Genomic DNA, 27,636 nt, shown 5'->3' with positions numbered 1-27,636 from the left:
GAGATTGAGGCCCTGGTCAAAAAGAAGAAGGAGGCATATGACATGCATAGACAGCTGGGATCAAGTGGATCCCTTGAAGAGTATAGAGATTGCCGGAGTAGAGTTGAGAGAAATCAGGAGGGCAAAAAGGGGACATGAGATTGCTTTGGCAGATAAGGCAAAGGAGAATCCAAAGAGCTTCTACAAATACATAAAGGGCAAAAGAGTAACTAGGGAGAGAGTAGGGCCTCTTAAGGATCAACAAGGTCATCTGTGTGCGGAACCACAAGAGATGGGTGAGATCCTAAATGAATATTTCACATCGGTATTTACGGTTGAGAAAGGCATGGATGTTAGGGAACTTGGGGAAATAAATAGTGATGTCTTGAGGAGTGTACATATTACAGAGAGGGAGGTGCTGGAAGTCTTAACGCGCATCAAGGTAGATAAATCTCCGGGACCTGATTAAATGTATTGCAGGACGTTATGGGAGGTTAGGGAGGAAATTGCGGGTCCCCTAGCAGAGATATTTGAATCATCGACAGCTACAGGTGAGGTGCCTGAAGATTGGAGGGTAGCAAATGTTGTGCCTTTGTTTAAGAAGGGCAACAGGGAAAAGCCTGGGAACTACAGACCGTTGAGCCTGACATCTGTAGTGGGTAAGTTGTTAGAGGGTATTATGAGAGACAGGATCTACAGGCATTTGGAGAGGCAGGGACTGATTAGGAACAGTCAGCATGGTTTTGTGAGTGGAAAATCATGTCTCACGAATTTGATTGAGTTTTTTGAAGGGGTAACCAAGAAGATAGATGAGGGCTGTGCAGTCGACGTGGTCTACATGGACTTTAGCAAAGCCTTTGACAAGGTACCGCATGGTAGGTTGTTACATAAGGTTAAATCTCACGGGATCCAAGGTGAGGTAGCCAATTGGATACAAAATTGGATTGACGACAGAAGACAGAGGGTGGTTGTAGAGGGTTGTTTTTCAAACTGTGACCAGCGGTGTGCCTCAGGGATCGGTGCTGGGTCCGCTGTTATTTGTTATTTATATTAATGATTTGGATGAGAATTTAGGAGGCATGGTTAGTAAGTTTGCAGATGACACCAGGATTGGTGGCATTGTGGACAGTGAAGAAGGTTATCTAGGATTGCAACGGGATCTTGATAAATTGGGCCAGTGGGCCGATGAATGGCAGATGGAGTTTAATTTAGATAAATGTGAGGTGATGCATTTTGGTAGATCGAATCGGGCCAGGACCTACTCCGTTAATGGTAGGGCGTTGGGGAGAGTTATAGAACAAAGAGATCTAGGAGTACAGGTTCATAGCTCCTTGAAAGTGGAGTCACAGGTGGATAGGGTGGTGAAGAAGGCATTCAGCATGCTTGGTTTCATTGGTCAGAACATTGAATACAGGAGTTGGGATGTCTTGTTGAAGTTGTACAGGACATTGGTGAGGCCACACTTGGAATACTGTGTACAGTTCTGGTCACCCTATTATAGAAAGGATATTATTAAACTAAAAAGAGTGCAGAAAAGATTTACTAGGATGCTACCGGGACTTGATGGTTTGACTTATAGGGAGAGGTTGGATAGACTGAGACTTTTTTCCCTGGAGAGTAGGAGGTTGAGGGGTGATCTTATAGAAGTCTATAAAATAATGAGGGGCATAGATAAGGTAGATAGTCAAAATCTTTTCCCAAAGGTAGGGGAGTCTATAACGAGGGGGCATAGATTTAAGGTGAGAGGGGAGAGATACAAAAGGGTCCAGAGGGGCAATTTTTTCACTCAAAGGGTGGTGAGTGTCTGGAACGAGCTGCCAGAGGCAGTAGTAGAGGCGGGTACAATTTTGTCTTTTAAAAAGCATTTGGACAGTTACATGGGTAAGATGGGTATAGAGGGATATGGGCCAAGTGCAGGCAATTGGGACTAGCTTAGTGGTATAAACTGGGCGACATGGACATGTTGGGCCGAATGGCCTGTTTCCATGTTGTAAACTTCTATGATTCTATTCTAATAGTCGAGTAGTTCAGTGGGAATTAGTGGTCAGATATGGGTTGTCTTATGCTTTCATAATTCTTCCACATTAGGAGTTTCCATTTTCAATTTAGCTTTCTGATTGGGAAGAGGTGAAGTCCCCGGAAACTAAGTGCCTCTCCTGATCCCTTCTTGCTCCAACCTCCTCCCTGACCAAAGGAAAATGGGAAAGCCGTGTCAATAAGTTGTCAGCTCAAAACTGTACTGGTAAAGGGCTGACATTAGGTCGCCTGACTGCTGTCTTAGCTGGGAGTTAGTCATACCTAACTGGGATGAGATATAAAAGGCTCCTGCACAATTCCTCCTTTATCTTAAGTAGCATATCTTAGGCTGACGAGAACTATGTGTATGTTTGCCAGGTGCTGGCTCTTCCTGGAATTGTATGGAAACAACTAGCAGGGGAGGAGGTGAGATGGTCCAAGAACTTTCCTGCAGTGGACTCTGTCCTGGTGAGTTGCAGATATTTTGTAAATAGACCACTTTCTTAACCACTACATGCAGCAATATACTGAGTGCCGCCTGTTAGAAGCTTGCTTGTTTGAGAGTAATTGTTACTGCTGCAAGATTCTGCTGCAGTCCATCACATTCACTACAGATTCTTTTAGTGGTTCTAAATATTTGTAGATTAAGTGGTGCGGTGGGTTAGTACACTGCACTTTATCTCTGGAACTTTGGTTTGATGTCATAAAAGTCTTGATTTTTCTCCTGGCTGCGGTGACCTAGGTAAAAGGAGTTTGGGACAGTTTCAACAACAACAACTTGCATTTATATAGCACCTTTAACATAGTAAAACGCCCCTAGGTGCTTCAGAGAAGCATTATCAGACAAAATTTGGCACTGAGCCACATAAGGAGATATTAGGACAGATGATCAAAAACTTGGTCAAAGAGGTAGGTTTTAAGGAGCGTCTTAAAGGAGGAGAGAGGAGAGAGTATCATTCTGGTGAATCTGCGCTTTACCCCCTCCAAGATCGATATTTGTTCAGTAGCTTTTTATGTCCAGGTAATAGATTCTTAAGAGTACCAGATCATGGCATCTGCTAACAATTATACATTCTTTCTGTAACCTCTTCAGGTTGAGCACTTTACTCTTTTCAGTACTGTCTTAAATTTTTTTGCTAGTTCGGCATTATTTTGCTACCTGTGCTGCTCGAGATAGGAGAAAAAGTGAGCAATAGACTCATCTCAGTGGGGGAGGCAGGGAAGGGTAAAGAGAAGATGAAGAGAAATGGAATGTAAAAACTGAACTGAGAATCTGGGAAATCAAGGAAGAGAACATGAGAACATAAGAAATAGGAGTAGGAGTAGGCCATCCAGCCCCTCGAGCCTGCTCCGCCATTCAACGAGATCATGGCTAATCTTATACCTCAACGCCATTTTCCTGCACCATCCCCATATTTCTTGATGCCTTTAATACCTAGAAATCTATCGATCTCTGTTTTGAATGTACTCAATGATTGAGCCTCTACAGCCCTCTGGGGTAGAGAATTCCAAAGATTCACCACCCTCTGAGTGAAGAAATTTCTCCTCATCTCAGTCCTAAATGGCCTACCCCTTATCCTGAGACTGTGACCCCTGGTTCTAGACTCCCCAGCCAGGGGAAACATCCTCCTTGCATCTACCCTGTCGAGTCCTGTAAAAAAAAATTTGTATTTTTCAATGAGATCACCTAAACTCTAGAGAATGCAGGCCTAGTCTACTCGATCTCTCCTCATATGACAATCCCGCCATTCCAGGAATCAGTCTGGTGAACCTTCATTGCACTCCCTCTATGGTAAATATATCCTTTCTTGGGTAAGGAGACCAAAATTGTATACAATACTCCAGGTGCGGTCTCACCAAGGCCCTTGATGCAGAGGACAGAGAGAGAAAGCAACATGGACTTGTATGTGTTGTGTGCTCTTGATCAAAATCTACCAGGCTTGCCGATAAAATTGCTTAGCTTCCTCCATCTCTTACTACCCACCCCAAGCAAAGTGTCTCAGGCCTTGAATACCATAATATTTGCACTTTTGAGAACTGCAGGACTAGGACTATTAGCTGATATATTAGCCTCATCAACACTTTTTGTGGCTCCCTTACATAGGTAACTGGGTTAATGACATATTTTAAAGGTTAACAGAGATAATAGTTGCGCTTTTTGATGGTTTAAACTTAAAATGTCCTTTGATCATTTTGAAACTCTTGTCTCATATCAATTTAACATGGTGCAGTCTTGTGCTCCTTATATACGTGTAGGAGTTTGTTCAGCTCCCTTGAACTGTCACTGTACCATATACTGCCTGAGAAACAGTCAGGCTGCCATCTGATGAGAACATGTATCTGCAATCTGCTCAGCCTGCTTAAAGTGAACATGATATAGGCGCAGGTTAGCTGGAGCAATACTCCACTGCAAGTTAAAAATACCGTAAACTGCAGATTGTTGATACTAAAATTGTAATAAGGATTCCATAAGGTGGCCTATTCATTTTTATAGTATGTACATATTTTAGATGGAGTAAAGCCAAGTAAATTGCTTACAAGCTATATTTTAGAACACTGAGGTCAGTCCCATTCCTTCTGTGCAGGTGAAACTGCTGGAAGCGATAGAAACAATGGACAAGGAGACATATGAATTTAAATTTGGGAACGAGCTAACGTATACCACAGTACTCAGCGATCACTCTGTAGTGGACCTGAATCCTGATGGCAGCAACACCGTCGTCCAATATGAGGATCGGAAGGAATTCATTCAACTGGTGCAGAAAGCAAGACTGGTAGAGAACAAAGATCAGGTAATATAGAGTCCAAAACAGCAGAGAAATGGGAAGAGCTGGAGGAGGGGGAGAGGGAGGTGAGACGGAGCAATGCTCTGGAAAATGCTTGATGAGACTTATTTGGCATTTCATTGACAAACACCTCATGGCACCATATTACAGACCAAAGAACAGGCAAGTGGCCTAATTCTAGCCCGTTGCAAGCAGTCTGTAACTGGGGAAGCGAAGTTTTGCTGAAGGATACACAAAACTCACCCTAGCTTGATTCACTGTTTAAATTTTTTTTTTGCCACCCTTCCCCCTTACTTAAGAAAGCCTGTTGTCCTTTTGCCCCCTCCCTGGATGACAAATATACTGCAGCTTTAACTAAATGGATCTCTGCTTTCAAAATATTTGGCCTCGTTGTCGGCATCCAGATGTGCACAGCTTATTTAAAATCTCTGGTGACCAGTGCCTGTGCTTACATTTCTTTTGTCTGCCTCAGATTCAATCAATGAGGGCTGGCCTACTGAAGGTGGTTCCCCAAGCGGTGCTTGACCTGCTGACCTGGCAGGAGCTGGAGAAGAAAGTATGTGGTGACCCTGAAATCACAGTGGAAGCTCTCAAACGTTTAAGTATGTATAACATGCCTATGTTTCAGACTCTATTTAAGTTTTTTTTTCTTTTTGTTTTATTCCCTTAATATGATGACGTAGTCCATATTTACAGTATCTTTCAATGTGAGGGACAGATGACCCAGACTGAAGATAACTCCGTAGATACCATCAGTGCCATTCAGGAGATAATTGAGAGATCTCTTTCTCAGTCCAGTTTTCCTTTCTACACAACAAATAAGTAAAACATTGCATGCAGAGAAGCCCAAATGTAAATGTCACCAAGACTAGAATATACCTAGAGACCCCTAGTTAGGATGGAGTATCCAGTGCGCTAGTATTGTAATTATTGGGCAACTCTCATCTTGGAGATATATATAATTCGCCTTTGTGTTTTTCTTGTATGTTAAGTGATGTAACAGTAAGTGAGTGTAACAAGGATAATACCTCACAAATTTGACCTTGGTGCTAATTGACTGCACAGAGAGACTTGGAGAAATTGCTCTGGGGTACCAATGAGCAACAGGCTTCCCACATGATTGAGCAATCCATTTCAGCCAGTGATGGTTATCTGTGCTTAAACTCCACATACCAGGGCTAGTGCTCCACATGACAGCACTTTTTTGGCGGGAGCTTCACAGGCAAAGAAAATGTTGTGTGAAGGTTCACTGTTGGTACTTTGTGCAGACTTTTAAACTGATACGGAATGAAAAGATGTAGCAGCTGTGACCCTTGTGTCTGTAGTATACACATGATGTTTCAGCTTAAACATTGCCAATTCTGCCCCAGTGGCCCAGTTGATAAAGGCATCACCTAGTGTGGAACAGAGCCATTCAAATGAAGAAAGTCCCAGGTTCGATCCGTGGTTTTTGCTGAGTTAGCTAATCTGAAGTGCGGCAATAAGGGCACTATAATTGGCCTCTGCACCTAAGTTGGGGGGGGAATAACAGCACCCTTATAAACATCGTGGAAGGACAAATTTGGTCTCATCTGCGATACGTCCCCGTGATTGAATGGCCTGCTGATACCCACTGTCTAGAATCATACATGAAAAATGAATGCTTGGGTAAAATACTGGAGGGTGGCTGACACCTGTGGAACTGTATCCCAATGTTAGTTGGCACCTTAAGATAAAAGGGGAGAAAACTGAGGGGGGAGGGAAAGCTTTGCGATTGTTATGGTGCTTCTCCAATCTTAATTTTGTAACCTGGCCAGGGAGACTGTCATTCACATGCTTTTATGCATTGTTTATAAAGCACTGAAATGACATCTACAGGCAATAAACAGCACTACAGCTGTTAAATGGCAAAAAAAGGCTTTAAAGGAAACTTTAGGGGTAGGAGGAATGGGATATAAAAATGAACTTAACTCAATCTCAATGATGCATTATTCTTCCATTTTCTTTTTTAATTGTATTTACATAGTTCTGTGGGGAACTCCTATGTATACTTATTTTAGTGGAGTGAATGCACTCAAATTGTGTGTGATTCTTTTGCACTGTATGCACTTCAGCATTAACAGTCAAACATGCAAAATCTACTGCCTTTGCTTTCTGTTTTAGCTATCCCTATGCAACAATTCTTTACCTGATGTGAATACCCTGCTCCTCATTCTCTGGCATTGCTGGTCTTTTAAGTAACTACTAGGAGATGTGCAAGAGAAGACTGGAGTTTCTTATCCTCTGATATTTATTTATTCTTTCCTTCCCTGAATTGAGGTGCACAACCTCTCCTTGACACTTCCTCTGATGGCATAGCTGAGAGCAGGAACTCCTGGTGTAGATCAGAACCTGCAATCTTTACACTCTTTACACCACCACCTAATGCTTTTCAGTCTCCCTTCACTTCAGGAAATGCCATTGTATGACAACCAAGCCTGTCTGAAGTACATCCATGGGACCAGATTTTACTGTCAAAATAACGGTGAGGCTAACAGCGCTCACCGTTATTTATGTGCAAAGTGGACAGCAACTTCCAGCGAATGGCGATAGATAGAAGATAGAATGATAGAATCATACAGCACAGAAGGAGGCCATTCGACCCATAATGCCTGTGCCGGCTCTTTGAAAGAGCTATCCAATTAGTCGGACTCCCCTGCTCTTGCCCCATTGCCCCGCAGATTTCCCCATACACCTACAGCAAACTCACCCGTGACCTCATTCATCTCACTCTGGCCTCTGTTGGTGGGGCTACCCTCGTTTGGTTCCACTGTCCTATCTGACCATAGCCAGGAGAAGCTTCTCTTCCCACCCAATCACCGTTATCTGTGATGTCTCTAAAGGTTCAATCCTTGGCTCCCTCCTCTTCTTCATCTACATTCTGCCCTTTGGTGACATAGGGCTCGATATTAGCAAGGTGGGAGGGGGGGTTGACTGGGCACGTGGGTAATGTGCCGGGTGAAATCAGTGTGCTCCGCACGGAATCACAGGCTAATTGGAGCCACTTACCTGTGCTTCCGGGTTTCCCACTGGTAAGCTGTGCGGCGGGCGGTCTGCGCATGCGCAGCAAGGTCTGTCAGCTGGAGGAGTCCTATTTAAAGGGGCAGTCCTCCACTAATGCTGCAGAAAATAGGAAAAATTACAGCATGGAGCAGCCCAGGGGGAAGGCTGCTCCCAGGTTTAATGATACCTCACTCCAGGTATCATTGGATGGGGTGAGGAGGAGGGGGAGGACAGAGATCTTCTCCCCCACCACCCACCCCCCACCCCAGCGGGCAGGAGGAAGCGGCCTGCCTCTGCCACCAGGAAGGCCTGGCTCAAGGTGGCAGAGGAGGTCACCAGCAGCACCAACATATCGCGCAGCTGCATACAGTGCAGGAGGCGCTTCAATCACCTAAGTAGGTCAGCCGAAGTGAGTACACTTACTCATTCCCCTACACTCCGTCTGCCACATCACCGCCCCCACCCCACATCTCCTTCTGCACTGCCAACACTACTCTGTCACATCACCCCTCACACCCACTCAAAGGTCATCCTCATCTTACCTGCACTTACTCACCTCTGCAGTACTCATCCCGCCACTACCACTCAACCCAATACTCATACAATCTCATGGCTCAATCTCATACTCACCCTCTCGTGCATCTCTTTCACGGTCAGTCTCACTCAACCTGCCACTACCTGTGCTGCAGCCACAGGTCATGCATCACATATGTGCAATAGGATGCGTAAGGCAAACGTGTCGTGAGCATGAAGGGATGCACAAGGGTGTTTGAGGGTTTGTCATGGGGTTTACCTATATTTAATTTCTGATCAACTCATATAACACATTGTTACCACTACTGCCACGTCTTTGCGAATCTTGTCTGGTTTGTGCAATAATGCCCTATCCTCAGGATCACAATGAAGACCCACACCTGATGCCACCCATTGTGTCACTGCAGAGTGGGTGTAGGTGTATTTGCAGGGCTCTTGTGCAGACGACTGAGAGACGTCGGTGATGTCCCCGGTGGCACCCTGGAAGGATGTGGAGGAGAAGTTGTTGAGGGCAGTGGTGACTTTGACAGCGACAGGTAAGAAGATGGTGTTCAGGCCAGCTGGGAGCAGCTCGGCATGAAGGAGGCTGCAGATGTCCACGACTACATGTCAAGTGACTCTGAGCCTCCGTGTGCACTGCTGCTCAGAGAGGTCCAGGAAGCTGAGCCTCGGTCTGTGGACCCTGTGGCGAGGGTAGTGCCTTCTGCGACGCATCTCTCTCTGCGGTTGCCCTCCCTCCTGCTGTGCAGGTGGATGCGTCACAGCGCTGTGTTGTGGAGCTCCACGTGTCAGAGGTGGCCGGCGAGGCTGGTGATGCTGTTTGCCCTCCGAGGAGGTCATGACTGAAGCTACGGCGGCCTCCATCCGGAAGATGTGCACCTGAGGGGGTCCGCAAGGTAGGTAAATGTGTCTGGACACCGGGGTAAGTTTGCAAGTTTGTGAATTTTATTGTTAGGGGGAGGGTGGTGGAGGCCAAACTTTGTCCCAAGTGATAGAGTGGCCTCCTGCAATGAGTGAGGGTCTTTCCCCCCTCCACCCCCAAACTGTCAAATGGACCTTTGCAGCTGCTATAGGCTGATGGCTGCAACACGTCCATTTGAACTGGGAGTGTTTCCCCCAGTACGGGAAACAGTCTCAGTTAATTTCAAAATCCCAGCCCTCCTAAAATTTCAGGTCAATCAGGTCTGTAAACGACCTGACGTACCTGTTTAAGTACTTTAAGTGGCATCCCGCCGGCTTTAATTCCCAGCGGGAGTCCCACATGCGGGGGCTGCGCGCGCATGTCAGCACGTCACTGGGGAACCCGGAAGTGGGCGGGTTGGAGCCGGGCTCCAGACCCGCCCCGGGAATCCCGGATTTTCGCAACCCCCCCCCCAGCCATGAACGCACCCGATCGCGGGTGTGAAAATCGAGCCCATAGTCTGCAGACATGGACCAGCTTTCAGGTGTACGCTGACAAAAACCACTGCCTCTCTTGACCATTCCAGTGTCTTTGTGTTATCAGTCCAACATTCTGTTTGAGATGATCTGCAATTTCCTCCAGTTTAAAAATTGGGAAGTCATGATCTTTGGTCCCACAATCTCGACATCCTTGCTGCTGATTTCATCCCCATCCTGGGCTGCTGTCTGAGGCTAATCCAGACTGTTCGTAACTTCAATGGCCTAGTCACCCCCATGCTGAGCTTCTGAAACCCTAACCTCTCCATCGCAAACAATATCTACTTCCGTGTCCGTAATAATGCCCCCCCACTCCACCCATCTGCTACTGACACCCTCAGACATGCTTTTGTAACCTCTCCGGTAAACACACACAGGCCAGACTATACCAGACTGAAGTCAATCGTTCCCTTTTACCCAATGTGTACTGTACATGTACAGGAGCTGACACTGAGACACATGGGCTGTGCAGTACCAGACAGGAGTGAATCGTTCCCATTTACTTTTACATAGAATGTACAGCACAGAAACAGGCCATTCGGCCCAACAGGTCCATTCCGGTGTTTATGCTTCACATGAGCCTCCTCCCTCTCTACTTCATCTCACCCTATTAACATATCCTTCCATTCCTTTCTCCCTGATGTGTTTATCTAGCTTCTCCTTAAATGCATCTATACTAGTCTCCTCAATTACTGCTTGTGTAGCGAGTTCCACATTCTAACCACTCTCTGGTTAAAAAAGATTCTCCTGAATTCCCTAATGGATTTATTAGTGACTATCTTATATTTATGGCCCCTAGTTCTGGTCTCCTCCACAAGTGGAAACATCATCTCTAAGTCTGCCCTATCAAACCCTTTTATATTCGTAAAGACCTCTATCAGTTCGGCGCTCAATCTTCTCTTTTCTAGAGAAAAGACCCCCAGCCTTTTCTGGTGCATGTACAGGAGCTGACACTCAGACACACACACACAGGCCGCACAGAACCAGATAAGAGTGAATTGTTGCTTTTACCCGCTGTGTGTGCTGTACATGTATAGGAACTGACACTAAGGCTCACATGAGCTGTATGTTACCAGACAGGAATGAACCATTCCCTTTTACTCACTTTCTTTCTCTCTCTCTTTTCTCTGATTTCTCTGATTTTTTTTCTTGATTGAAAAGTACTCTGAAATATTTCAGTCTCACTGTTTAAAATAACAACAACAAATCACATTCCAATGCATTTTTATATATTAAAGGTTCGATTAGAGGCTGGAAATCTTTCAGGTCAATCTAGTTTCTCAACCTGAGTGATATGACTGTTTAAAACTGTGCTGGAACCTGAGATCAGAAGCTGTTTCCCCTGCAGACATTGCGAGATGTGCAGTTAAACGCGAAAATCCGGAAGTTGCTGTCCGAGATATGCTGCTCCTCTGTAAGCTGTGTGAAAACTGTATCTCGCCACCTGACTCACAGTTCAAATAGATGTGGAGTTCCTGTACTGACATCGTAGATACAGACTAAACTCGCCACAAAAAGTTAGGTCTTGTCCATTCCAGCCTAAGCACCCTATTAACGACCCAATACATCCTAATTACTGCCAAACAATCTCCCTGGTGCTGAAAATTAATTTTCACAAGTGTGGAGTCTCATTCCTTCAGTTTTTAATTGTTGTTGGAGATTTTTTTTTTAAATTTAAGTAAATGTAAAGTAGTAAAATGTCCCAAGGCGCTTCACAGGAGCGATCATCAAACAGAATTTGACACTGAGCCACATAGGAGATATTAGGACAGGTGACCAAAAGCTTGGCTAAAGAGGTAGGTTTTAAGGAGTGTCTTAAAGGAGGAAAGAGAGGGAGGGAGAGAGAGACAGAGAGGTTTAGGGAGGGAATTCCAGAGCTTAGGGCCTAGGCAGCTGAGGGCACAGTCACCAGGAGGAGGCCATTCGGCTCATCTTGCCTGTACTTGCACTTTGACAGAGCTATCCAATTAATCCCATCTTGCTCTCGCTCTCTCTCTGTATCCAGTCTTTTTTTTCCCTCTCTATTTTGCTTTCTGTACCTGATTTGACATTGAATTCACTATTCTAACTTACGCTTCCTGGTTCAGACTCTCTGCTGCTCATTAACGATTCTTCAACCTGATTGGTTAAGGAGACACACAGCTGCTTGCCCTGTCTCAGATGCCCTGTAGAGGCTGCCGAGCTGTTTGGAGCTCCCGCTAACAGCAACTTGCCCTGCAAAACTCCATGGAAAGTCTATGGTTACCTCTCTATCTTTGGCCCTTCCTATTACTCATCTACAAGCTGCCCCCTCAGTGACATTACCTGAAAACACGTCAGGTTCCACATCTATGCAGACGAAGCCACCCAGCTCTATCTCACCACCACCTCCCTCGACTCCTCCAGTGTCTCTTATTTGTTACACTGCTTGTCCGACATCCAGTACTGGATGAGCAAGAATTTCCTCAAATTAAATATTGGGAAGACTGAAGCCATGGTCTTCAGTCCCTGCCACAAACTCCGTTCACTAGCCACATCCCTCTCCCTGGCCACAGTCTGAGGTTGAACCAGACAATTCGCAACCTTGGAGTCCTATTTGACCCCGAGATGAGCTTCCGACCACATATCCGCTCCATCACCAAGACCGCCTACTTCCATCTCCGTAACATCGCCCGTCTCCGCCCCTGCCTCAGCTCAGTTACTGAAACCCTCATCCATGCTTTTGTTACCTCTAGACTTGATTATTTCAATGCTCTCCTGGCTGACCTCCCATCTTCCACCCTCCATAAACTTGAGCTCATCCAAAACTCTGCTGCCCGTATCCTAACTCTCACCAAGTACCGTTCATCCATCACCCCTGTGCTCACTGACCTACATCAGCTCCCGGTCCAGGAACACCTCGATTTTAAAATTCTCATCCTTGTTTTCAAACCCCTCAACAGCCTTGCCCCTCCCTATCTCTGTAACCTCCTCCAGCCCTTCAGTCCTTCGAGATCTGTGCGCTCTTGCAATTCTCGTTTCTTGCGCATCCCTGATTTTAATCGCTCCATCGTTGTTGGCCGCGCCTTCAGCTGCCTAGGCCCTAAGCTCTGGAATTCGCTCCCTAAACCTCTCTGCCCCTCTACCCCTCTCCTCCTTTTAAGACACCCCTTAAAGCCTATCTCTTTAATCAAGCTTTTGATCACCTGTCCTAATACCTCCTTATGTGGCTCAGTGTCAAATTCTGTTTGATGATCGCTCCTGTGAAGCGCCTTGGGACATTTTACTACTTTAAAGGTGTTATGTAAATGCAAATTGTTGTTGTTGCAAGTCTAACGAATGGCTAGTGCCTCTCATTCACTGCTTACAGCAAAATCTGACCCATTAATTTAGCAGAGCATAAGTAAATATACTGACTGACCTGACAGTGGTATGGCTTCAGTTGAAAGAATCCCTAATGCCCATTCGCCATATAGTCCTGCTGTGATATCTGTATAGACCCTTCAACTTTCATTAAATGGTGTTATTGTAGAATCAGTTGTCCAAGAACTAAAGCAGTTCAGTGTTTGCCTGTCAGTAGTTTTATCTAACCTGAGTATATCTGGATTTTTTTTTAGCTCGCTTTGAAGATTTGGAGCAGTCTGATACCCGAGTCAAATATCTTTGGGAAGCACTCACAAATTTCACTAATGGTAAGTGGCCTTGTCCACTGTCACCGGTCCACTATCATTAGACCGACCATCTACCACTGTGCATGACAGCCATAGGCATTGGAGCACTTTTGCTACCGCTAAATGACTGTGTTTTCTTTAAATACAATAAGAGCACATTAATGGGGGATGATGAAAATCTGATGATTTTTGCCCTCTGTACAGTCTGTAAGTATAACTGATAATTGCACCAGACTGGCTGGCATTAGCACTTATCTTGGCCATTTTACTTCTGGAATTTGAGTTCTAACTCCAGTGACTTGAGCACATAATCCGGGCTGACACTTCAGTGCAGCACTATCGGAGGTACCGTCTTTCAGATGAAATGTTAAACTGAGGCCCCGTCTGCCCTCTCAGGTGGACGTAAAGATCCTACGGCATTACTTCGAAGAAGAGCAGGGGTGCCCTCCCTGGTGTCCTGGCTGATATTTGTCCCTCAACCAGCATGACTTTTTTTTTAAAAAAAATACAGATACTCTGGTCATTATCTCATTGCTGTTTGTGGGACTTTACTGAGCGTAAATTGGCTGCCATGTTTCCTACATTGCAACAGTGGCCAGACTTCAATAGTCCTTCATTGGCTTTGGGACATCCTGAGTGTGTGAAAGATGCTATATAAATGCAATTTCTTTCTTTAATGCAGCCAATGCAAATTAATCCAATAAAAGTTCCTTCCTTCTGCTAGCTGTAAGAATCTGAAGTGAAATAGGTTTGAGACAGTCTCAGTCGGTTCTTAGTCTGTGAAAGACCTCAACAATAAACTGCCAGTGACAAGGTACTGTTGTTTTTTTCCGGTACATTTAGCTGTTTGATGCAAATGAGCTGGACTGCTATTATGCATAGAGAGAAATTCTTGGTTAACCTAACTCATCGCTAATGAAACCTCGGACTAATTACTTGCAGAATGGCTGTTCCCAGCCTGTCAGCATAGGAGGGATTGCGTGCGAGAATATAAAGATTTTTTTTCTATTTAAAATGCTGATGGACTTTGATGCCCCTCCCCACAACTAACCAGTCCAATCAACTGTTACGTCCCGACCCACTTAAATCAGCCCTCAGATGGTCACGTTTATTCACAGTTTTAGCACAAGCTTGTTGTATAAGATTGTAGTTTGTGATGTTAGCAGCCATTGTCTTGTGGTGCACAAATAGTCTGTGGCACATAACTGCTCATTGCTACTTGCTTTTAGTGTTTCAGTCTAAGGTTTAAAAAAAAATTTGGGAGGGGGGGGAAAGATAGAAGTTGCTTCTTTGTATATTCTTTCTAATTTCTTATTTTTCTTTCAGAGGACCGTAGTCGATTCTTGAGGTTTGTTACGGGTAGAAGCCGTCTGCCTGCCCCTATTTCCATCTACCCAGACAAGTCTGGGTAAGTGACTTAGATTTTGGGTGGTGAAAAGTGTTTTCTGAAAAATGAGATAGTACAGTGCCACCACGGTCTAGCATTCAAATTGAAAACAAAATAAAAATAGATGGTGAAAAAATGAAAAACATGTCTGAGGTGTGCCAGAGTGATTTACACCTGCAGTTTACCACAGTACGAATTCCTGATCTCCGCACCGCCACCAGGGAGGCGGTCAGGTGATGCCAGATGTTTCCTCACCGGAGGATACAGAAGAGGAAGTCATCACTGAAGGATGCTGTTGTTCACTGTAGTCCTTGGTTATGGCGCAGGTCCTCAGTCGTCTTTCTCCAGAAATGATGGATGTCACAAGAAGGCTGAAGAGAAGGAAAGTGGTGGGATAACAAGATGCAGGTTCAAACCTTTGATTCGTTGTTATTACTTTCCAATCCCAACTGTCCAGTTGTGTTGAGGTGCAGAGTGGTGGCTGGGGGAGGGTGTGGCTCTCCCGTTGTTGGGGTAAAGGAAAATTGGCGCCAGAGTCGCTCCCAGACACACTCAATGACTGCTTCCAGAGCACCTTTGCCAAAAGGATTGGAACAGGCAACCTACCCTCCCTAGTTGCCAGGAGGGTTCATGATATAAATGAGACCAGAGAGAAGGAACAGGGAAGCAATTAGAAAATAACCTGGCTCCCAAAAGAAGATGGGGGGAAAATATATTTACACTTATCCTTCGTAAAAGCGGTGCTGAATCCTTTTATTTCAGAATTTTGTTGTGATAGTAACAGGATACGTTTTACTTCAGAAAGTATAAATGGACAGCAGGTCAATCAGTCTCAGAGCCCTGAAGAAGAGTTATAGCTGAAATGTTAACCTATTCTTTGTTTTCAGCTATTGACTGAGCTGTGTATTGCCAACATTTTGTCATTTTTTATTTTGATTTCCAGCATTTGCTGCTTTTCTCTTATCTCTGCATTTTGCTTGTGGGGACATTTTAAACTTCCAACTTCTGTTGGCTGGTATTCCTGACTTTCCAGTATTTGTTGAAAATTAAGAACGGGAATGTTTTTGACTTATGTATTTTGTATGTTCAGTTTCTGTACTCTGGGTTTCTCATGCTGCATAACATCCCCTGACCAAGAGGGCTGGCAGGTGACTTTTTGTTACCCTGTTAGTGCCTCCTCTTGTTTCTGGTTTGGGAGTGTACTGTAAAATGGCAAGATATTGTTTCTGTATAAATGGAGAACATAAGTTTGGGGATACTTTCAATGTTACTCTCTTCTCCCAAATAATTAATATATTGAAAGGATATCCTTGCTTTATTATCCTAACTGTGAAGGGAAATGTCACATTGCACTTGTTGTCAGCAGCCTGCTGCAGACCCATGATTCATAGCAAGAAAAGACCTTTGCTCTCATTGCGCAAGGTAGAATCAGAATCTTTCCCAATCTCAATCACATGGTTTTGGATGGGGTGGAGTTTAAATATTGTGGTGCACAAGGTATCAATTGTGTGGGACAGGCGCTGGAAGGACCAGAGGGTCTTTTTGTATGTTCGAATGCTGATCTTCAATCTACAAAGCTATTTTGTGGGGGTGGCGGGGGGAGAGAATCAGTACCCTGAGCATTAATCTGCCTCCCATTAGCCTAGCTGAGACCAGAGAGGTGACGAGGTGTATGTGGAGAGGGGAGAGGAACCAGCATGTCTTGGTATTCCACATGGTCATATAACACTTACTTGTGTTAATTCTCAGACTAGTTTTGTTCCTAGAAAGGGATATTAACAGCCTTTTTTGTATTTTTTTTTGTTGAGTATTTTATCTAGATGTTACAGCAAAGAGAATTGAAATAAGTTGCAAAGGATCAATTTTTTTTTGTTTTATATAGAAAATATTCTTTTAAAATCCTACAATATACAGTATTTACCACAGAAAGTCAGTCATTTTATTTCTTTGTCACAGATCAGAGGAAACAGATGCTCTCCCAGAATCCTCCACATGTTCCAGTACACTTTTTCTACCAAACTATTCCAGGTGAGTTGCCCTTTTTATTAGGATTTTCTTTTTCTGATTTTTTTTTTTCCCCCTCCTTTTCTAAAGGTGTTGACTCTTGTATTTTGGTGGGCACTGCTAGCTCTCTGGTGCATTGCTTAACTGTTCATGTGATCCTAGATCTGCAGTGTTGGCAGATGATTTGGCCATGTAAGAGTATCACGGCCAAGCCCAAACTACTTATCCCTTGAGGTCCACACTCACATTCACACTCGAGAGCCACTGCATAGTGATCAGGAGCCTGGATGTTTTTCTTTCTGTCCCTGGCCAGAAGGTACGGAAGTAATTTGTAGCACCCCAAATGTTGCCTCAGCTGAGATCAAGTATCTTAGCATAACACCACTTTTGGTAGTGCCTTCAACCTTTCTCTTCTCTTGTGAATGTGATGACTCATACAAACTCAGGATACTATTAGATCCAAAGAGGAGTCATATAAAGTTGCCAGAAAAAGTAACAAGCCTGAGGATCAGGATCAGTTTAGAATTCAGCAAAAAAGGACCAAGAGATTGATTAAGAGGGGAAAAATAGAGTATGAGAGTAAACTTGCAAGGAACATAAAAGTGGACTGTAAAAGCTTCTACAAGTATGTAAAAAGAAAAAGATTAGTGAAAACAAATGTTAGGTCCCTTACAGTCAGAAACGGGATAATTTATAATGGGGAACAAGGAAATGGCCGAGCAATTAAACAAATACTTTTTGGTTCTGTCTTCACAGAAGAGGACACAAATAACTTCCCAGAAATGCTAGGGAATTCTAGTGAGAAGGAGGAATTAAAGGAAATTAGTATTAAAAAAAATAGTACTGGAGAAATTAATGGGACTGAAAGCTGATAAATCCCCAGGGACTGATAATCTGCATCCCAGAGTACTAAAAGAGGTAGCCATGGAAATAGTGGATGCATTGGTTGACATCTTCCAAAATTCTACAGATTATGGAACAGTTCCTGCAGATTGGAGGGTGGCAAATGTAACCCCACTATGTAAAAAAGGAGGGAGAGAAAATGGGGAACTACAGGCCGGTTAGCCTAACATCAGTAGTAGGGAAAATGCTAGTGTCTTTTTTAAAATTTGTTCATGGGATGTGGGCGTCGCTGGCAAGGCCAGCATTTATTGCCCATCCCTAATTGCTCTTGAGAAGGTGGTGGTGAGCCGCCGCCTTGAACCACTGCAATCCATGTGGTGAAGGTTCTCCCACAGTGCTGTTAGGTAGGGAGTTCCAGGATTTTGACCCAGCGACGATGAAGGAACGGTGATATATTTCCAAGTCGGGATGGTGTGTGACTTGGAGGGGAACGTGCAGTTGGTGATGTTCCCATGTGCCTGCTGCACTTGTCCTTCTAGGTGGTAGAGGTCGTGGGTTTGGGAAGTGCTGTCGGAGAAGCCTTGGTGAGTTGCTGCAGTGCATCCTGTGGATGGTACACACTGCAGCCACGGTGCGCCGGTGGCGAAGCAAGTGAATGTTTAGGGTGGTGGTCTATTATAAAGAATGTGATAACAGGACACTTAGAAAATATCAACAGGATTAGACAAAGTCAACATGGATTTATGAAAGGGAAATCGTGTTTGACAAACCTACTGGAGTTTTTTGAGGATGTAACTGGTAGAATAGATGAGGGAGAACCAGTGGATGTGGTGTATTTGGATTTTGAGAAAACCTTTGATAAAGTCCCACATAAGAGGTTAGTGTGCAAAATTAAAGCACATGGGATTGGGGGTAATATACTGGCATGGATTGAAAATTGGTTAACAGATAGGAAACAGAGAGTAGGAATAAATGCATCTTTTTTGGGGTGGCAGCTGGTGACTAGTGGGGTATCGCAGGGATCAGTGCTTGAGCCCCAGCTATTCACAATATATATCAATGATTTGGATGAGGGAAACAAATATAATATTTCCAAGATTGCTGACGACACAAAACGAGGTGTGATTGTGAGCTGTGAGGAGGATGCAAAGAGGCTTCAAGGCAATTTAGACAAGTTTGAGTGGGCAAATATATGGTAGATGCAGTATAATTTGGATAAATGTGAAGTTATCCACTTTGAAAGGAAAATCAGAAATGCAGAGTATTATTTAAATGGTGACAGATTGGGAAATGTTGATGTACAAAGGGACCTGGGTGAAATGTACACCAGTCACTGAAAGCAAACATGCAGGTGCAGCAAGCAGTTAGGAAGGCAAATGGTATGTTGGCCTTCATTACAAGAGGATTTGAGTATAGGAGCAAGGATGTTTTACTGCCTTGGTGAGGCCACACCTGGAGTATTGTGTGCAGTTTTGTTCTCCTTACCTAAGAAAGGATATACTTGCCATAGAGGGAGTGCAGCGAAGGTTCACCAGACTGATTCCTGGGATGGCAGGACTGTCATATGAGGAGAGATTGGATTGACTAGGCCTGTATTCACTAGAGTTTCGAAGAATGAGAGGGGATCTCATTGAAACGTATAAAATTCTGACAGGGCTAGACAGACTGGATGCAGGGAGGATGTTTCCCCTGGCTGGAGGTCTAGAACGAGTGGTTACAGTCTCAGGATACGGGGTAAGACATTTAAGACTGAGATGAAGAGAAATTTCTTCACTCAGAGGGTGGTGAACTTGTCGAATTCTCTACCACAGAAGGCTGTGGAGGCCAAGTCACTGAATATATTTAAGAAAGAGATAGATAGATTTCTAGACACAAAAGGCATCAAGGGATATGGGGAGAGCGGGAATATGGTATTGAGATAGAGGATCAGCCATGAACATTTTGAATGGCGGAGCAGGCTTGAAGGGCTGAATGGCCTACTCGTGCTCCTATTTTCTTAATTTCTAAGTGGTCCGTCCTCATACAGGAGCACAGGCTGATGACTGCTACAGCAACAACTTGCATTTATGTATTGCCTTTAACATAGAAAAATGTCCCAATGGGTGTTATAGCCATATATCGCTGTACACTAATCTTGTCATCCCCTGATGTCCACAATTTCCAGATGGCGTCACTGGAATCCTAATTCCTTTCTTTATTTATTGTTCCTCTATTTTCACTAGCCTGGGACTCGAGTTCAGTTGTAGCAGCCTGAGCTGAGATCAGTTAACTCTGACTTGAATGATTTTTATGGGGAAAATAAATATAAACAGGTTAGATGGAAGTAAGGAGTCATCCATCAGCCAAGAAAGTGTGGGTTTAAAGCTTTAATGTAATTTTAATTTGATCTGCTTTTGTTTGGCAAGACATGAGTTGCTCTGTCAGTTGGGATGCTATATGGAGCACTGCATGGAGAATTCAGCAAAATTTATGTCATTATTTCAATTGTTTTTCTAAAAAAAAAGCTTAAAATTTTAAATTGAGGCTGCTCCCTCTTCACAGGTTCAAAATTGAAAATGTAGACTGAGTTTGCAAGTAATTGGGTGATGCCTTTTGTTCAGAAATCAATTAAGATAAAGGTATGTTGATGATTAGTGAGTGGAGATGAAAATTTAATTTCCAATTACTGTCAGGTTTGAAAACCAGCAGATTATTCTATATCAGGGCAGGGGACAGGAGTTCCAAACCTTGGTGTTAAAAGTGTTAATCTTTTGATCGCCTCACTGCAGAGGAACTGTGTGAAGTTAAAAGGCGTTAAATAATATAAGACAAGAGAATTCTTCAGTAATCGCATAAAAACAGCAATTTCCATGGATTCTTTGGTCCAAAGGAGCCAGAGCTTGCCATGAAACTGAGAGATAATTTCTGAAAAGGGGATCTTAACCCATTGTGGACTGGTTCTAAATATTGTATTGAATAGTGCTGTTTTTGCTTCTGTAGTTTATACGAGATAAGTAGTTTTGACCTGCTAACAATGGTATGGCATTTTTTTTCATCTCCACAGGTGGTTGAGGAGGGATGGAGTGTTGGAATCTCATGTATTCTCCAGTAAGCAATTTACTGAGATCTGGGCTGAGTTGTCATAGCTAAGAATAAAAGTGCATATTTCAGTTCAGTAGAGACTCGATCTTGTATAGAAACCTTATTTTAGTCAGAGACTTGAGAGAGGTGTTTGGGTGGGGGGGAGGAAGCACAACTATAACGGTGTCCACTAGAACCTTGTTTAAGCCAGTCTTGCCCTGCAGCCTGCTTGTTGTGGAGTAGCATTGATGATAGGTGCAGAGAAGTCCATTGCACAGACCATATCAACCTTCTGGATAAGTAAGTGGTTCTGCAAATAACATTCTATAATTGGCCACTAGGTGGTGTAGGCGAACACCTCTTGTGATTCCTATCATTCCCGCTGGAGCTCTGGAGACACAGTGTTAAAAATTGCATTATTGGAGTTGCATTTTAAATTTTTCCTTCTTGTTAGACTGCAAACGTGCCTATATTGACAGCAATAGGAAACTGAATGTAGTCAGACTCCAAACAACTTCAATTAAATACAGGCAGCATTCTTCTAAATTACATTTTCAGCAATAATTCAGTTGTATCATTTCATCTGTAAAATCTAGATGAGTTTCAGTGTGAATATTTTCTATTCAATTTGATCAGAGTTATTAACTGCCCTGCAGAAATGTGACCACAGGGTTTTAGTTAAAGGAATACTCTGTTGGCACAACATATTGCAGCACCAATGTTACTGAGTGATAGAATTAAAAATAGCTCTTAACCACCATTCTTTGTATGGTAATTTCTTAGCCTTGGTAATTTCTTAGCCTTGGCAATGCTGCAAAGTGCATTCCCTACAGCTCATAATGGCCAGTTACTAAGTAGCATCAACACAGGCCTGTGTATTCTCCCAGGGTGTGGAGACATTACAAAGATAGGAGGGCTAAACCACTTAGTCCCCAAAAAAGGAACATTATGTTCCTTTTTCACATAGTCCAGCCTAGCGCTATCTCAATGAAACTCATACTCTCAAAAAGTTGCATATATGAAGTTAGTTCAATCCTATACATTATTCCAGCCTAATTAACATTAGTAGATTATTTCTATAGGCCTTAAATTATTCATGTGCTTGGTCTGATCTAAATCATAGAACTAATTAACAAAATGGGATATATCTAATTCTTCTAACTTCTCATTCATCAAACTATAATATATTAAACCCCTCAACACATTGGGGCCATCTATATTTTTCCGGAGAAGCAAATCTAATTTGAGGGAAGGGGCTTTGGGTAAACTTGTTGAATAATGTATTAAAAATCATGTTTTATTCTATTTTGCAGTTTAAAAGAGTGCTCACTTTTCAGAAGTGGTTTAATGTTGAATTCAGTAAGTGGAAGAAAGAAGTAGTGTTGTAGTGATCTGCCTTCTACTAGTTGGTGCGAAGTGGTTTGGCTGTAGTTACATTATAAATGAGCCTGATTTTAGCATCAAGGCCTGGCCAGGAGTCTCACCTAACATTGTTTGGGAGTCAATTTGAGACTTGGCATCTGACTTACACTCCAAGTTTCACGTCAGTACAAAGTGGTTTCAGCTTTGGACCATTGCTAAACTTGTGAAGTGTGAATGCACCCCTTGATATCCTTGGTATGCTTTGCAAGTAGGGATGTGTTCATTACTAAAATGTTAGTGTCAGCTAGTGCCAGAATATCGATACTTTTTCAACCTTCGTTTTTATTATGTTGCTAGGTTGTACAGTTTGGATACTTTGGATTCTTTCTGTGGAGCCCTGTTAGCACATCACTAATCAAATAAATACTTGGACCTTAAAATTTTGCTGTGGGGCATTAATGTACTAATGCTTTGTGTTCAAATTAAATTCTTTTATCTGCTATTTTAATGGATATGTTAAATAATTCCATACAGATGCATTAAGCCTCTGTACACTAATATCCCACAGTGTCATTTTAAGGACTCCTGGATTAGTGGATGGATCCAGCACTCTATTGAATTGGAAATCTATTGTTTATCCTTTATATTGCTGTCACTTTTTTGGGGATGGCAAACTAGAAATGAAAGAACTAAGAATCCATTGGATTACCTCTTGTTGCTTGGATACATAAACTGATAGCAAAATTGGCTACACTGTGAGTGATGTGATTGCATTCAGCTGATTAAACAAGCTGCCCTGATGCATTTGTTGGAGCATACACAGACATAGTGGAAATTTTAAAAACTGAGCCACATAAAGTTCAAATTTTAAGGAAACTGGATGGTGTAGTGCGCTCGATGGTGGTCCTTCATCTCTGTTTCAGTTGAGACTGAGGCTAAGACTGATTGGGTGACAGTCTCCTCATACTGCTGGCTGCAAGCGTCTTGCATAAAATATGTTGACTGGCCTCAATCCAGTTCCAAGTGAACATGGCCCAGCAGGACAAAACCATCTGTAGTTCAGCATCTTACTCAGACAGGCAACAGGATTGGGTGGTGTGGAAAATGGAAAAACATCACATTATTGAAGTAGGGGGCTGCTCTTTTGATGTTAGCACGTTTATTAAAGAAACTTTCCTCAATATCTGCTGACTGCGTTGTACCTGCTTGATGCTGACATTGAGTGGCCAAAATGGAAAGTGTTCCATTCCCCAGCCTTGGTAAATACAAATTCAGTCTAAAAGGTCATTTAAAAGAAAATACAAATTTAAAACTATATTCAAAAATAGAAATTTCAGCACATTTGAAATTGAGCCATTTGGCTCACAGTGACTGTTTCAGTGAGTTAATTAAGTTTCCTGTATGTCATCTAAAATGGTCCTTGAGACTTGTTTCTATATTAATACAAATTGTTGTTGTTCTGTGCAGTTGATCATAGGAGGCCTTCAAGTACTGTTTGTCTTTTTATCTACTTTCGAGTCCATATGTTTTTTCACCTCCTATTTGGCTGTCCCCAAACGCTACCTTATTTCTAAATCAAAAACAAAATACTGTGGATACATAAACTGATAGCAAAATTGGCTACACTGTGAATGATGTGATTGCATTCAGCTGATTAAACAAGCTGCCCTGATGCATTTGTTAGAGCATACACAGAGGTAGTGGAAATTTTAAAAACTGAGGCACATAAAGTTCAAATTTTAAGGAAACTGGATGGTGTAGTGCACTCGATGGTGGTCCTTCATCTCTGTTTCAGTTGAGACTGAGGCTAAGACTGGATGAAAGTCTCCTCATGCTGGAAATCTGGAATAAAAACAGAAAATGCTGGAAATACTCTGCAAGTCAGGCAGCATCTGTGGAGAGAGAGAGAAACAGAGTTAACGTTTCAGGTCGATGACCCTTTGTCAGAACTGGAAGAAGTTTGAGATTTAACAGTTTTTAAGCAAGTACAGAGCCAGGGATGCTCGTCTTCCTCCCCGAACTAAGTGCAGTTATTGTGTGGCCAACAGCAGCTATTTGCGAGCCACTGAAGCTTCTATGTTGACTACTTTAAGGTTCCTCAGTAATAATAATTAAAGACCATACATGTCTATAAAGTTGCACACGGTATAAGGTATCTAAAGTGTTTTTTTAATCTATGCTTTATTTGTAGTGCGAAGCTTTGTGAAGAGAAGTTGCGATATGCAGCGTACAACTGCGTGGCTATAGACACGGATATGGTACCCTGGGAGGAGTGACATCACAGATATCTACTGTCTCAAACAGAACCGGGTGTGGTTGCTGAAAGTGGTTATGGCCTACTTACAGCTGCCTTAAATTTTTGTCACCTATATAAATGCTAATCCCTTGAGATTGAGGGATTTATCTTTTATTTCTCCTTTTTCCCCCATTGGATTTCCAAGTCTTGGTGATTCACTTTATCCACTCTGAACTAAAAGTTCCCATGTTTATTCCACAAGTCCTGAATGAGTGGCGAGTCACAATGTGACCTATGAAGCCTTCCCACCTTGCAATGGTTTTTATTTAGAACTATGTGGTCGCACAGTTTGTATCTGTGAGATCATCACTTTGGTCTGGACAGAGAAAAAATACTATCTTAAGCGCTACGGCGAGGCAATTCTTTACACAAAGATAAAATTGAACAAGATATTCTTGGCTAATAGAAAGAAAACTTGCATTTTTAAGGTGCTTCATAACTAATTAATTATATTTGAAGTACAGTTCTGTAGACAAACGTGACCGTCAATTTGCACACAACAAGGTCCCACAAACAGCACATGAGATGAATTACCAGATAATCTGTTTTTCCTCCGTACTGCACTGGATTATCAGTCTAGGTTATAGGGCTGATTCTGAAGTTAGCCACTTCCTGTGCCAAATTGAACACACAGGGATTGCTGGCCGGGAAATTTCAAGCCAAAGTGGCTGATTTTCCATCCATTAATTTAAATGGATGAAAAAATCTACACTGTGGATCTAAAGTCCTGGTCATTGCTCGCTGCAAGTGCTGCTTCACACTGGGTGCACCGGACAACACCATCGGCCCTTATGTGCTCGAGTCCAAAGAGCAAGGCTTGAACCCTCAACCTTCTGAATTAGAAGCTAGAGTGCTACTTAATGTGCTGCTCCTAACAGCCTATTCCAGAACAGCATTGGTAAATGCTAGTTAACTAATTGCCTGCCTGGAGTTGTGTGCAGCAAAAAGGCACAATTAAAATAAAATTAGTGCAGAACAATGCTTCATTGGTTACTAACAACTAAACAGCGACAGATGCGGGGGCGCAGCATCTTAACCTTCTCTGCTCGAAGGAGAGCTACTCCAGTCTCTCCAGGTAACTGTGTCCCTCATCCCTCGTACCATTCTAGTAAATCTCCTCTGCACCCTCTCGAAGGCCTTGACATCCTCCCTGAAGTCTGGTGCCCAGAATTGAACACAATACTCCAGCTGCAGCCCAACCAGTGTTTTATAAAGGTTTAGCATAACTTCCTTGCTTTTGTACCCTATGCCTCTATTAATAAAGCCCAGGATCCCATATGCTTTTTTTTAATCAGCCTCTTCAACATGTCCTATTGTTATAACTTTGTAACTCAGATTGATAAACACACCGTGGTTCAAACATCACACTGCAACTGATGTACAATATACAAGGGGACTTGACTTCAGAGCACATAACTGATGAATTGGCAATATTGCTGTGACACCTGGTCCATAATTTGAATAGATAGATCCCATTAGCCATAAACCTGCACCCTTGGGCTATACAGTTGATGAAATGAAACGGCTAAAAAAATGTTGGAATTTTTCTTGTTTTCAAGAGTTTTTCCATATCCAGAGATATAGATGGGTAGATTTAAATTTTAGTATGGATGTTTCTTTCTGTCGTGTACCTGCCACAGTGTAGCAATGCAGTTTGATGCACGCTGCTGCTACAGGCAATTGCTAAGAATATGACCTGGTCTTATACTTGAATGTTGGGTCACTTTTGTTGTTTCTAAATATTAATGCTAGATCATGCAGCAATGAAAAGCATGAGTGCTACATATGTCAGTGTCTAGAAATGTTGTCAAATTATTCAAAATTGTTTTGAATACATCATCTAATTTGTCGTTTGGGGTGGCTTGCTAGCTCTGATGGTAAAATTTGGCAAAATCATTTGGAAACAGTATGTCAAATTACATATTGTGTCTAAGGTAAAGTCACTGATCCTGTCACCCCAGCGGGGAGCCAACCTCAAAGAAGGGAGCACAGGTTGGAGAATCATCACTGCAGTGCCTTTGCACTATCTCTGACTCCCACTCCCTTCAAGCATAGCTCCCTACTAGGAGCACAGAATTGAGGAATTTTCCCACTGAGTTTTGTTATCTCTCAGACAGGCCAGTAGATGGAGTTGTGCAATGATGTTCTTTGCTGGGAACAAAATCCAGCGGGGCCAGTCTTGTTCGTTGGGAAGTAGAATGGACAGAATTTGTGGAAGTGACTATATTCCTATCCTATCCTATTCTTTCTGCTGAAGTAGGTGTTGCCACAGCAGGTAAGGCCAGTGGGAATCTAATAGAAGGAAATATGGAGCTAAAGTGACTATTTAAATCTGAAGTTCATATGACCAACTTCCTCCTACCTATTTAACACCTGGTTGAATCTGATTTCCTAGTTTGTGTTCTTCATCTTTACAGCTAGGTAAGGCTATTCTGGTCGACTTGTGAAAAATGTCTCATTTAGGCTGGTTAACTTAATACTGTATTTAAATGTTAAAATCTGAGTTGATGTATGAAATAATATTTTGTCAACATTATCATATGCACCAACAGTTTGCACAATAAATCATTTAAAAAACCCCACAGTTATGAATGTTCAGAATTTTATAGCAATGGTAAGTCTTTTTGGTAAATTGTGTTGGACAGTCTTGACCCAGTTCCTGGTGATGAGCCCACAACACAAACTGCTCATGTTACGTCATTTACACTCACTAAGTTGGTAGTTTCATTTTGAGAGGAATGCCTAGTCTGTTGATCATTGCACTGTTGCAGCAGGGAGTGCTCTTTTGAAGGTTGGGAGTTTATTTTGCCCTCTAGTCCATGTTGTGTCTGACTTTGGATTGTTCGGTGCTGATAATTGATACAAGATGTTGTTATAAAGAAAAATCTATTCCCTTGGACAATATTCCTTACCTTGGCTGATTTGATATTAACTGTTTGCTTTTATATCCAAGCTTCCAAATTATGGTCTGTTTTGTGCTGTAGACTTGTGCTCAATAGAAACTGGGCTAAAACTCAGATAGTAGAGTCTGATAACAAGTGAACATACCCAGCAACAGTTATGATCGTACTCAACTCAATCAGTACAACTTGTCTTTGCATAATAATACTAAATAGTAAACATGTGACACTTCCTCATAGCAGTGGATCATCTTGTTTCACTTAAACAAAATAACTTCTAGCCACCCTCCTTAACCTTCTGAACATGGTGAAAGTTTGCCCTCACCATTTTCTGTTTAAAAACCTGATGCTGAGCGAGTGTTTCTGTCTCTATTTTTATCTC

The 27,636-nt window shown here is 42.8% G+C and overlaps 1 protein-coding gene across 3 annotated transcripts in view; it reads left to right on the top strand.

Moving 5' to 3' along the window:
• Positions 1-27,636, top strand: part of hectd3 (HECT domain containing 3) — a 96,339-nt gene that overhangs the window by 34,227 nt on the left and 34,476 nt on the right. For 2 of the 3 annotated variants that reach the window (XM_067990093.1, XM_067990094.1), the window contains 6 exons: positions 2,374-2,463; positions 4,581-4,787; positions 5,254-5,383; positions 13,349-13,423; positions 14,729-14,810; positions 16,746-16,817. In XM_067990093.1, coding sequence (XP_067846194.1) covers positions 2,374-2,463; positions 4,581-4,787; positions 5,254-5,383; positions 13,349-13,423; positions 14,729-14,810; positions 16,746-16,817 — 656 coding nt within the window. Of the gene's footprint in view, positions 1-2,373; positions 2,464-4,580; positions 4,788-5,253; positions 5,384-13,348; positions 13,424-14,728; positions 14,811-16,745; positions 16,818-24,249; positions 26,937-27,636 lie in introns of those variants that run through there. The other variant, XM_067990095.1, reaches the window with a different exon arrangement.

The sequence above is a fragment of the Heptranchias perlo genome, chromosome 9 (assembly GCF_035084215.1).
Source record: "Heptranchias perlo isolate sHepPer1 chromosome 9, sHepPer1.hap1, whole genome shotgun sequence".
Taxonomy (NCBI): Eukaryota; Metazoa; Chordata; class Chondrichthyes; order Hexanchiformes; family Hexanchidae; genus Heptranchias; species Heptranchias perlo.
The sequence above is the reverse complement of the archived record's forward strand: the minus strand, read 5'-3'. Positions and strand labels throughout refer to the sequence as shown.